We start from the raw sequence: 12,087 nt of genomic DNA, 5'->3' as shown, positions 1-12,087 counted from the left end.
TTCATTCTTTATTTGCTCATTAAAAAAAGCTGTGGGTGTCAACTGTGTGCTAGTCACTGTGCAGACAGAGGTGAGGAGGTAGCACTCAGTAAATACTGGTTGAACTTAATGCTACTGAAATGGGCTAGTGCCAGCTGGTAGGATTCCAGTGGGGGAACCAACTGCACTAACGAACCGATGTCCTCTCTGTCGATCTTCTATTCTGAGTGTAACCATATTTGCCAAAACCCTTGCCTCAGTGGGCCTTAAGTGCATATAAAAGCTGAGTTTTTATTGCCAAAGTAAAGCAAAGAACTGAGACAAATAATGAGACAGCTTATAGATTGTTCAGGAAAAAAAAAAATCTGCCTTTGAAATTATTAAGTCATTTCAGTTTTTATTCCAGAGTCATACAAAGCACTATCGTCTGTATTATTTAGCAGTGGCTTTCAAAACATTTTTGCCATTTCACAGTAAAAAAAAAAAAAAACCTTTATATCATGATTCAGGTCATATTTATTCATTCATTCATTCCTTCAATTAAGTAAGTATTAACTACCTACAATATGCCAAATACTATTCTCAGCAGAATACAGTAGTAAACAAAAAGGAAGGAGGGAACAAAAGCCCTTGCCTTCAAAGACCTTACATGCTAGTGGAGCATACAATAAACAAAATAAGTAAAACACACAGAAAAGGAAGACTCATGAACAAAACCTCCTATTATTACGTGCCATGTACTCTGATATTTTCTATTTTATATATAAAAAAAAAAAAGCGGGTCACACCCCATTCAGCTATTAAGTTGGCCTCTCAATTCGGTAACGTGTTGAGACCTACACTTTGAAAAATACTGATCTAGACACTTTATGGAGTAGGCAGAGTGTGTTCTGTGCCCGTTATACAGATGAGACAGAGTGACACGTAAAGCTCAAGGTTAAGTGGGTTAGCCACACACACACGCGCGCTCCGAGGGAAGCAACGCTGGCACGTGTCCTCAGGGCTTCTGACGGAGCCCACTGCTGCCCTCTCCATTATCCTCTGCAGTCCTCACAACTGTCGTAGTCCCTACCTCTCTTTGACTATGAAATCCTGACCTCTACCTGGAGCAGCTCTTCCCTCCCCTGCCAGGTAAAATCCCATCGATACTCCTAGGCCTGTGTAGACTGCCCGTCTCCGGGATGCGGCTCCTGTGCCACTCACCGGACGCTGGCTTCCTCACTGCTGTACCACAGTAGGATCCTCTCCACCGTGACCTCTTTAAGAGCAAGTCTTACTCTCCTTTTCCCCCCAGGGCACAGCTTTACAGAGTAGGTATTAAAAAATACACATGGAACTGAACTGAATTTGTACGTGACTCAAAGGAGAGGGGTGAAGGAAGTGCTTACTCTATTTGAAAGGCTGAGACCAGAAAAGATACCACTGGGAAAAGACCTCTTTACCGAGGTTATAAAAGTCACACATTTGGCAGAGGCTTCAACAATAAAAAACTATACAATCCAAAAAACGTATCTCCTTAGCATCGGGAGATTTAGAACGACGCCAGTAGCTCCTGGATCGCACAGAACAGAAACTTAGTCAAATCAATTCAAGGAAATGAGGACCACGATAAGAAGGGCCAAGGCTAGCTGTGTGGACCTGAGGCAGGGCAGAGGCAAAGGCCCCAGGTGACCCTCAGCAGCAGAAGAAAGGGCACCTTTGCTGCAATGGTGACCATTACGATGGGGACAGCTGCCAACTCACCCAAATGAAGAAAAGCAGTCGCAGTTCTCAACAGAAAGAATCTAAATGGCGCAGCCATATCTAGAATTGTCCACTCCTTTTCATATAGTTGGGGTAAGATGGGGCTGTGTGGTTGGTACAAATATCTAAGGGAAGGAGAGAGAAGAAACTCTTCAAAAAGGGAGATGGACTTATTCTAATTATTGACCCAAACTGGAATATAAAGTTTAAATTTTAGGCTACCACCAGAGAGGATGGGGACTCAAGGCCAAGATGAGGTCAGTTATAAAAAATACTGTATCTGTGATATAGTAGAAAACTTAATTTCAGTCCTATTAAAAGTAAAAAAATGTCGGTTAGCTAAACGACCTCTAAGTTTCAGGGACCTACAACTGAATTCTCTAACCCATGGTTTTCAGACTTTATTTTGAATTAGAGACACTAATTCCTTGGGACTAGGGTCAGCTGTAGGGACTGCATATTTAAATAAGCACCCTGGATTCTGTTAAAGATGTATCACGTTGAGAAACTTGCTTAACCTAATTCTTTCCTTTTTACAATAACCAAAAAGGGGCTCAACTTTAGTTAATGTTTCTAATTAGAGCAAAAATGGGCAGTAAAACTGTACAGGCACACCATTCATGCAGTAACACTAAACAAGAGCATATACAAAATTTAAAACTACATTTCTTATTAATTGTTTTTAACAGCATTTAGTCACATAATTTGTAGTGGCATAGGTTTATAAAAGATGTTTAAGACTGGTTGGTAACTTAGTCTTATCTTGGGTTTTCCTTTAAAATTGAGAATAGGGGAACGAGTCACAAGTTAAAGGATATTTCAGGATACGTTGATTATAAACTCAAAAGGTACACTGATATCAATTCTATAAACAGCAAATGTGAATGAAACTTATTTAAGCCTATTGGTTCACATTTTTAAAAAGCACCCTCATTTGTTTAAAGTTAAGTACTTTAAATGGTTCTTGAAAGTCTACTGTAGCCATAATATACTCAGTCCAACTAGCTGGTGGTGGGGTGGGTTTATATGACCACATCCAATTCAGAGTCTGACTCAGAATTAAAAATTAAACTGCATTACACAAAAGTTACAGTCATGGGTAGCATAATCAGTTCCTCAGATAATACAGCTTCCAGAGCTATCATCATCCTGGTCACCCTTCTGTTTTGCTTTCACTTACACATATCTTTCTTTTAAAGAAACAAAATATGTAAAAGTTCACCAAAATTCGGCAAGTCACAGTTTGTATAGCACTGACTGATAGTAGCTTTGGCATTTGATATTACAAAGTTACTTTTGTTACAAATATTTTCTTCATTCTGGGTCAAGGCGAGGTAAAACAGGAAGAATAAGATTCCCAAATGCAGAATCTTGAGTTATGAAGTATCCAGATGAATGTGCATGTGCATGCTGGGAAAGAGTTAAAGAAAAAAAAAGGCAATTCAGCTATTAAGAGTCACAATTCTTCAACCAAGGCAGTAAAATTACTTATCCTCTCTGAGTGCTTGAGACCAAATTTGTTTTAAAAATCAGTTCTTATGCTGTTAATTTTGTTTAAATACACAGGAGATGGATAATAATAAAGAATTCATATTAACAATTTGCACCAGGTACTAATTTATCATCCCCACTCTCTCCCCTGTGATTCTCTTCAGTCAATAATTGAGTCGAAGACATGAATTACTTTGTTCCTTGGAGTGGGGAGGAAAACTAGCAACAAAGGTCCCAAAGTACTCTGCTCTTGGTCAGTAACGCAGGAGAGTGAGAAAGAAGGGCAGTAGTTGGAAGGAGAAGGGGGAAAGACAGCTGATTACTGGTGATTAAGATACCAACATTTTGTAGAGAATGTTGGCATATAAATAACAGAGAACCACCAGTGACGTCCCTTGTCACTAAACAAAGGACTGTTCATAGGTTGTCTAAAGTGAGATGATCTTTAATATCCCTTCCAATCCTGAGATTCTAAGGTTTAAAAGCATAGGTAACGATGTCTAGTGCAAGGTTTCTAGGAATCTTAGTTAAATTATCCAAGATCAATGAAATACTAATATTGGTTACCATAATAAGAACAATTTTTTTAACTGATAGATTATCACATTCCTATAGTCTTTAAACATTTCCTGCACAACAGACATGCTGACCATTAAAAACAGAATCCAAACAACAATAATAAACCGGTCAGACTATCACAGGACGTAACGGCACACGACAAATCTGAAAAACTAGATATGTGCTATTAAAGTAGCCAGTTCAGCTTTTCAGGATCATTCTGTCCATCCAAGTACCCTAAACTCTTCTGTGTGCAGCAGTCCCTTGCCAGGTGTGGCACAGAATCAATCATGACCACGTCAACACCATGAAAGATACTTTCATTACTGCCGTATCTGGTCCTTCAAATCCTCTGGGCATGCCTGAATGTCAGCAAACAACTGCAATTACATGTGGAACGTTTTTATTGATATTGCTCCACTGAAATACAAAATAAGAATAGTGCCGGTTTCCAAGCCCCAGGAAATCTCCAATGAGACAAGAATGTCAGCCACACTTTCCTCACCTGCAAAGCCGCCTTCTGCTGGGCTGCAATATGCTGCTGCTCAGCGTGGTCCCGGAAGTCCTTGTTAAGAGCGGGTCTCGAGAGCGCGATGCTAAAACGGGAATCTTAGTTACTTGACTGTTTAGAGACTCCCTTACTTCTGAATCACATTTTTCTTTAGATATTCTAAATAGGGATTACAAAAAAGAACTTCCTGAATAAGTCTTTTTTCCTTCTCCCACTGTCTACATTAATTTATATGAAGAAAGCCTATATTATTTACTAGGGCTTCAGATTATCTCCTTTTAATTGATGATTTATGGTCCTCTGCTTTCAAACAGATTTGAGGTACTCTGGTCTATCATAAAGTTACATTTATGAAGAAAACTAAAGAGTTGAATGTTTCAAGCAGAAGGTAGAACATGCAAAGGTAGGACTGAAGGTCAGGGCTCGGGAGGGGAGAAATGGGTTGGCAAAAAATGAGGCTAGGGAGGAAGGCAGGTGCCGGGATATGTAGAGCCTTGTGAAATAAATTAAGAAATGAAGACCTTATCCTAACAGTGAAGGGAGACTCCCAAAGAGTGTTATAAGCAGAAGAGTGACTTGATCAGAATTACCACACTACAGTTCAGAAAGACCGCCACTGTGACAGACAGTGCTGGTCATCTCCCCAACAATTGTTGCTCTCCCTTCTTCCTCACTAATGGAACCCATGCTTAGTTCAATTATCGTTGGTCCCATGCTTCATGGTGGGCCAGGTTATCCCCCAGGGGGTGAACTTTGATTGGTATAAGACAATACCATTTCCCTTGCTGGTTTCCTGTTTAGGCAAGAGAAAGGTTCACAATTCTGGGCAGCTAGACTTCACGGGTAGTCTGCTTGAAGGCTTTGAGAACGTTTTCCTCACTCTTACAAAATGGACACAGGAGAGGAACCTTTCTGGCTTTTGCCTCTGTGGGGGCTCGGTGTACAGTGATGCCTAGGCTACTGCAGTCATATTTTGACCAGTAAGGAGGTGCTGACCCACGGAGAAGGGCAGAAAGGAGAGAAGAAAGGAAGCTCGATCAGTGCTGACACTGGTGTGCCGCTGCAGTGAGCCATTCTGCACTTGATCTTAGCCAAAAGGCCGAGAAGCGATAGTGAGCCATTCTGGAATCACCTTATCTTCACGCTTCTGGTTAACCTATATCCTAACGTTTAGGCCAACTTTTTGGTTTTCTGTTATTTCCAGATTAAAACATCCTAACTGACACAACTGATAAATGTACTCGAGAGAACTTAAGACTGTGGGAAATTCAGGAGGTAGTAACTGAGGCAAAAAATGAGAGTGGCCAGGACCAGGGCAGCATCAGTTGCAATAAAGAAAAATGGACAAGTCTGAGACACATTTCAAAATATAAACATAAGAGAATGACAAATGTTTAGAGATGGAAGTAAAAGGGAATAATAAACAATTAAAGTTCATATTTCTGACTCTGATTACTAGTAGATCTATACCACTCATGGAGACAAGCAAGCCAACAATATCAAGTAGGTAGAGAGGGAGGGAAGATGAGTTCAGTGTGGGACATACTCAGTTTGAAATGCCTGGAAGACATCAAAGTGCAGATGTCCAGGAGGCAGTCTGGTGCTTGAGACAGAGGACGAGGCTGGAGATGCAAATGTATAAAAGTTATCAGCACATAAATTACAGGCTGTGAAAGTGAATGCAACTGTCCAGTGAAAAGACGTAGACTGGGAGACTGGATCTAGAACAGAACTCTGAGGAATATCAACATTCAAGAGACAGGAAGTGGGACTTCCTTGGTGGCGCAGTGGTTAAGAAGATGCGTGCCAATGCAGGGGACACAGGTTCAAGCCCTGGTCCAGGAAGACCCCACATACTGCAGAGCAACTAAGCCCGTGTGCCACAACTACTGAGCCTGCACTCTAGAGCCCGCGAGCCACAACTCCTGAGCCTCTGTGCCACAACTACTGAAGCCTGTGCGCCTAGAGCCCGTGCTCCGCAACGAGAAGCTACCTCAATGAGAAGCCCACGCATCGCAACAAAGACCCAACACAGCCAAAAATTAATTAATTTTTTAAAAAAGAGAGAGAGGCAGTGGAGAAATGTCTGCAAAAGAAACCAAGATAGTATAACAGTGGATGAATGGAAGCCAAGGAAAGAGAGTATTTTAAGGAGGGCGTTGTATACAATGGAATACCACTCAGCCATTAAAAAAAGAAAGAAATCTTGCCATTGATGACAACAAATACCGTATGATCTCACTTATATATGGAATCTAAAAAACAAAACACACAAAACAAAATGAAAACAGATTCATATACACCTGAAACTAACACAACATCGTAAATCAACTATACTCCAATAAAATATTTTAAAATATATATCAACCAATAAAGAAAAGAAAACAGCCTCATAGACTCATAGATAGAACAAACAGGTGGTTACCAGAGGGGAGCAGGTTGGGGGTGGGCAAAATAGGTGAAGGGGATTAAGAGGCACAAACCTTCAGTGAGAAAATAAAGAAGTCACAGGAATGTAATATACAGCACAAGGAATATGATTCATGATACCGTATTAATTTTGTGTGGAGAAAATAGTTCCTAGGCGCTGTGGCGATCATTTCACAATGTATGCTCATGTCAAATCACTGTGTAGTACACCTGAAGCTAACACAACTCCATTTCAATTAAAAAAAAAAAAAAAGGGTGCAATCAGTGGTGTCAAATAATGCTAGGAAGTCTAACAAGAAAAGGACTTTGGTCCACCAGATTTAGCCACAAGGAGGTTGCAAGCGACCTAGGCTCAAACCTGTTCTTTGGGTTGGAGGTGGGGAGGCGCGGAAGTCAGATTGTAGTGGGTTGGGGAGTAAATAAGTGAGAAAGCAGAGATGAGTATGTACAGACAACTCCTTTAAGAGGTCTGGCTGACTCTGCACACCTAAAAATATAAATTAGCTCTAGCTTTCACGAGAGTCCTTTCCTGTATACCTGAATTCACCAGGAACAGTCCCCTGAAGAAACAGAAGAATATTTTATACTATATTATATATTATACTTTTACTAGAAATCAATCTAACAAGCAAATAAAATAACAGAAACAGATAAAAAAAAGAGAGGGGAAGGTTAGGGTGGTGGCTGAATGGGATAACAGATGTCAGGGAAGAGATTTAAGATGGCAGAAACGGAATACAATAAAGATCATTAAGCTACCGCAACTTTACCTATTTTGCATAATGCTTAAAAAGTGGGACATTAACAATAATTTCAGTAACAAAACAACTATACAAAACTCTTTTCTTTTTTTGAAAGTAGGCTGTAGGGAAATTTTAAGTCTGATTAGAATTAAAATATTTAAAATCTAAGCAATTAAATAATCTAACTTTTCAAGTCTAACTAGGAAATAAAACATGTTAAATTCCAATGTTAAAGAAACAAACCATTGCCAACCAATTTCAGTTATATTGTCCAAGATATTTTTTATATCACTGAATATAAAAACCACATTATGCTTCAATACCTAGCTCCAGGATGATTTGTTGAAGATTGGTTCTGCATTAGTAATTTTCTTTTTTCTTTGTCCAGCTCTGCCAAGATTGCAACTCTATTTTTGTTTTGAAAACCTAAAAAAAGAGAGAGTGTTGGGGACGAGAAAGAGAAATAAAATGTTTTAGAGCTGTTTTATAAACCTAGGCCACCTAGAAACCCAGAAAGCAAAATTCTGTTCTCTAACATGATAACGAACCCACTAGTAAGCAGTTTCCCTAGATGGTTACTATCTCCCTACTGCCTATTTTCCAGCAACTTTAATAGGATAATACGCAGATAAATGCAAAGGATAATACTGCCTGAGGACTTTTTTAAGACTTAGTTCTAAAGAATTTTAATCATCAAAGTATGGGTAACTGCATTTGTTTTATAACAAAATCTCTGCAGCCCCAAATGCTACAGGGACCAATCTCTATCCTGCTGAATCTCTGAGAGTGAAGATTTTCTTAGTTCTCAGTTTTAGGCCTCTCTGTGAATGCCTCTTTCATGAGGGGAAAGCATTAGATACACTCAGGTCACAACAGTATTTTTCTCAACTGCTTTCATTCAGAGATGTAATGAAATGCTTTCATTCAGAGACACACAGTCTTTCAAGGAACAAGTCAGAGAATTGCAACTGACTAGAAAGCAATTCTGAGAGAGAAATGGAGCATAACTGACAGGGTACAAACAGATAGGTCCCTTATCAACTTTGAGCTTCAATTTTAACGTAAGATCTAGAGCAGAGGTTCTAAGTCCTGGCCCAGGAGCAGCATCCAACTATGTTTTTAAAATCTGAATTAAATGCCAACATGTAAACACTGTATACAAAATTCTCAGATTACTTGCTTCTCTTGAAACATCTCAAGGTCTGGCACAGGGGTCTGGATGCCTCCATGGCAACAACTATGTAGAACAAAGGAACAGTTGTCCCTTTTAGCTGGGCACTCTCCAGCTTGTTACAGTCCTTATCAGATTTGTTTATAGTTGTAGGCATTTAAGTTTCTGATCCCTAATTTAGAAGAAAACAAATGGAAAGGTTAAAGGATTAGGAAAAAAACTACAGAGGCAAAAAAAGGCCAGGGGACTAGAACCACTGGGTTAGCATCACTGCGCTAGAAGAAAGAATGAATGGGGAAGGAGGGAGCTTTCAAGCAGAGCAGAAGTAAGCACTCCTAAGGGTACTCACATGAGGGATTATAAGCACTGTATATTGATCATAAAGGGGAATTGGGTGGTAGGATGCATATTTCCTCCTCTCCTGGGGAGAGGAGTTAGGTCAGGGACAGCGCAGGACGTACAAGAACAGGAGCATTCACTGAGATCCACACTGAGATCGGGCTGAACCAGAAGCAGCTGAGGCTTGCGGCACTTTCCCCTAAACCTGCCCTTAAATCTAGCAACAGTAAACTGACTCAGGCCAGGCCAGAAATGGGCAAACCTGTCCCTGCCACAGCCATTTTAGGAATTTATCATCTCCATTTTCCTTCTCTGCCCCCTCATGCTTATGCCATCAACCTGTCGTCAAATTCTAGTAATAGCAGACTCCTTTCTGGAACAGATAATTCACACTAACATATTCTGGTACTTCTGAGGAGATGATTTTGCAAGCCTTCCAGGTGATCCTTCATCTATTCTAATCCTAATTCTAATCTTCCTTCCTGCCGACCTCTTACTTAATCTTCCAGGGAAGAAACTCTATAAGGCCTTTACATGCCACATGTCATTACAGGCTCCACCCAACCTCATAGACAGGACTGCCTCAGGAGAAGTCTTCTACCTAAGGAAGGATTTAATACAGAACTCCCAAGAATGTACGATACTTATGCCTGTGAGCGCTAATGCTATGGTAAAGGGTGCCATGTGTAAAAATAATTGAAACTTTGTCGAAATACTGTTAAAGAAACACCATTACCAAAGTAATATAGAATGTCAAGTCCAAACAACCTAATAAGTATGATGTCCTAACATCTTGTAGTTTTTTAAAAAAATAATACCCATAAATTGAAAGAAAAATATTTTATTTCATTTTAAAATAACCACTAATGCAGTGTGTGTACCTGGGCACTGTATAACTTTGCAAACCTGGGAATCAGTTCAGACACTACCATCCTCATTCCCTGTTCCACACAGTACTTGTTTTTTATCAAAGCAATTGCCAAAAACCCACTTCACAAAAATATGACATCGTCGAAAGTAATGTAGCACACTGGTAAGTCACACTTATTAAATTGCCTATATTTCACCATTTTCTACCTACAGAAACAATAATTTCATGATTCACTAACTTTAAAAACAAATCACGTCTTTCTTGGCTTGATCAGTAACAGCCTCCTTTAAAAAAATTTCATGTTTGACAATCGGAGCACAGGTAGCTACAGTGAACTCCCTGTTACCATGGAAATTAAGTGTGAAAATTAGTAACTATAGGCTCTAAATTAATATTAATACACTAGTTTCTTTGTCCATGATCTTTGCCCACTAAGGAGAGCTATGTTATTCTCAATCTATTTTACTACTCATGGTGAGCCTGTTACCCAAATAAATCAGTCAGTATTATATGGATCAGATGGGAAGTACAGAATTTGGGTATTATTGATTTTATATAATAGAAACTTCCCTAAAAGTAATGTAATACAAATTAAGGTACGATAATTATGGAAGGATAAGTATACTGTAATGTGTTATTTAGAGGAATGCAGAAGTGAGTTCTCTGTAAAGTGAAGAATGCTTCCCAGCTTGAGGTTGGCCAGGCAACAACTGGAACATTAAAAAGAGAATAATAATTATAACTAAATGGAACAAACTGAATCCATGATAAACCATGAATTCATAAAAAGATACAAAAAAGAAAGTTAGGGAATTCCCTGGGAGTCCAGTGGTTAGGACTCTGCGCTTTCACTGCCAAGGGGCCGGATTCAATCCCTGGTCGGGGAACTAAGATCTCACAACCCGTGTGGTGCGGCCAAAAAAAAAAAAAAAAAAAGTTAAAGTATATAAAAAGATTGTAAAGAAAGGTAAAATAATAGTCATTATGCTAATAATTAGGTTAGTGTTAACATTTAGATGTTTTGTTTCTCCTATTAAGTTTATGTCTGTTTATAAGGCATAGCTGTTTACTTTTTTGTTTAGTTACAGGAGGAAGGGGTAGATATAGGGAACTGTGGATAAGCCAAACAGTCCCAGAAAAAGCAAGTTATATACCAAGAACAGGAGGGTCAGATCAGAACAGGTCCTCACACACACACACACACCATTTGAAAGGAAACGCAGTGGTAGATGAGCACCCATGGTCACACACAATGACCAAGGAGAAACCCTGAGCTCTAACTGGATGATTAGCGGAATATCCTAAAGAGAGCTAATGGTACAGACCTGATCCCTGATTTCCTGGGAGATGAAACATCCATAATTCCTGGCAGGAATGCTACCAGGAAAGGGCAATTCATAATGACAACAGAACAATGGGTTATAAAATGCTAATCACATTTAAAAAAAAAAAAAGAAGAAGAAGAATATTTCATTCAGGGAGTAACCCCAGGTTGCAAGAAACTAAAAATCTATGAGAAAAGGCATGAGTTAAAAAAAAAAAAAATCTCCTTAACTTGGCAAGTTTAGTTACAGAAGTGACCAAGTGCACACCAATGCAACTTTTAAATCATCTTTAAAGGCATAAGCAAATCTTATGATTTACCTAAGAATTAAATCCATCAACAAACCCTAAACCTTGACTAATCTGAAATTTTGTTTTGTTTTGGTAGTGGTAAGACAACCATAACCCTAGGAAGGTATAAAAAAATTACTAAAATCCTGGGAAAGTACAGAAATAAGAATCTGGGAAGATTATTATAATCCAAGGAAGATTAAAAAAAACAAAGTACTACAGAGAGAGTAAATGAATTAATTAAACCCATGGGTTAGTATTTTAAAATAGGTTTAATTTTAAGTATAGTAAGTTTGTTTGTGTTTTTCGGGGGGACGCTGGCCTCCCACTGTTGCGGCCTCTCCCACTGCGGAGCACAGGCTCCGGACGCACAGGCTCAGCGGCCATGGCCCACGGGCCCAGCCACTCCACGGCACGTGGGATCCTCCCGGACCAGGGCACGAACCCCCATCCCCTGCATCGGCAGGCGGACTCTCAACCACTGTGCCACCAGGGAAGCCCTAAGTATAGTAAGTTTTGCCATCACTATATAAAGTGAAGTATTATAGAAGTCAAATTAATTGTAATTTAAACTGTTATTAAAGAGAATTTAACTAAATAAGCTTGTAATCAATTCTAAATGCTTAAAACATTTTAT

The 12,087-nt window shown here is 39.4% G+C and overlaps 1 protein-coding gene across 3 annotated transcripts in view; it reads right to left on the bottom strand.

Moving 5' to 3' along the window:
• Window positions 1-356: 356 nt before the first annotated feature.
• The window catches only part of INIP (INTS3 and NABP interacting protein), a 29,980-nt gene continuing 18,249 nt past the window's right edge, over window positions 357-12,087 (bottom strand). For all 3 annotated transcript variants that reach the window (XM_067743647.1, XM_067743649.1, XM_067743646.1), the window contains 3 exons: window positions 7,779-7,881; window positions 4,277-4,367; window positions 357-3,132 (listed from right to left, as the gene is read on the bottom strand). In XM_067743647.1, coding sequence (XP_067599748.1) covers window positions 3,037-3,132; window positions 4,277-4,367; window positions 7,779-7,816 — 225 coding nt within the window. In that variant the 5' untranslated portion in view covers window positions 7,817-7,881 and the 3' untranslated portion in view covers window positions 357-3,036. The remainder of the gene's footprint in view (window positions 3,133-4,276; window positions 4,368-7,778; window positions 7,882-12,087) is intronic.

The sequence above is a fragment of the Pseudorca crassidens genome, chromosome 7, assembly GCF_039906515.1.
Source record: "Pseudorca crassidens isolate mPseCra1 chromosome 7, mPseCra1.hap1, whole genome shotgun sequence".
Classification (NCBI taxonomy): Eukaryota; Metazoa; Chordata; class Mammalia; order Artiodactyla; family Delphinidae; genus Pseudorca; species Pseudorca crassidens.
This window is presented reverse-complemented; position numbering and strand designations above follow the sequence as displayed.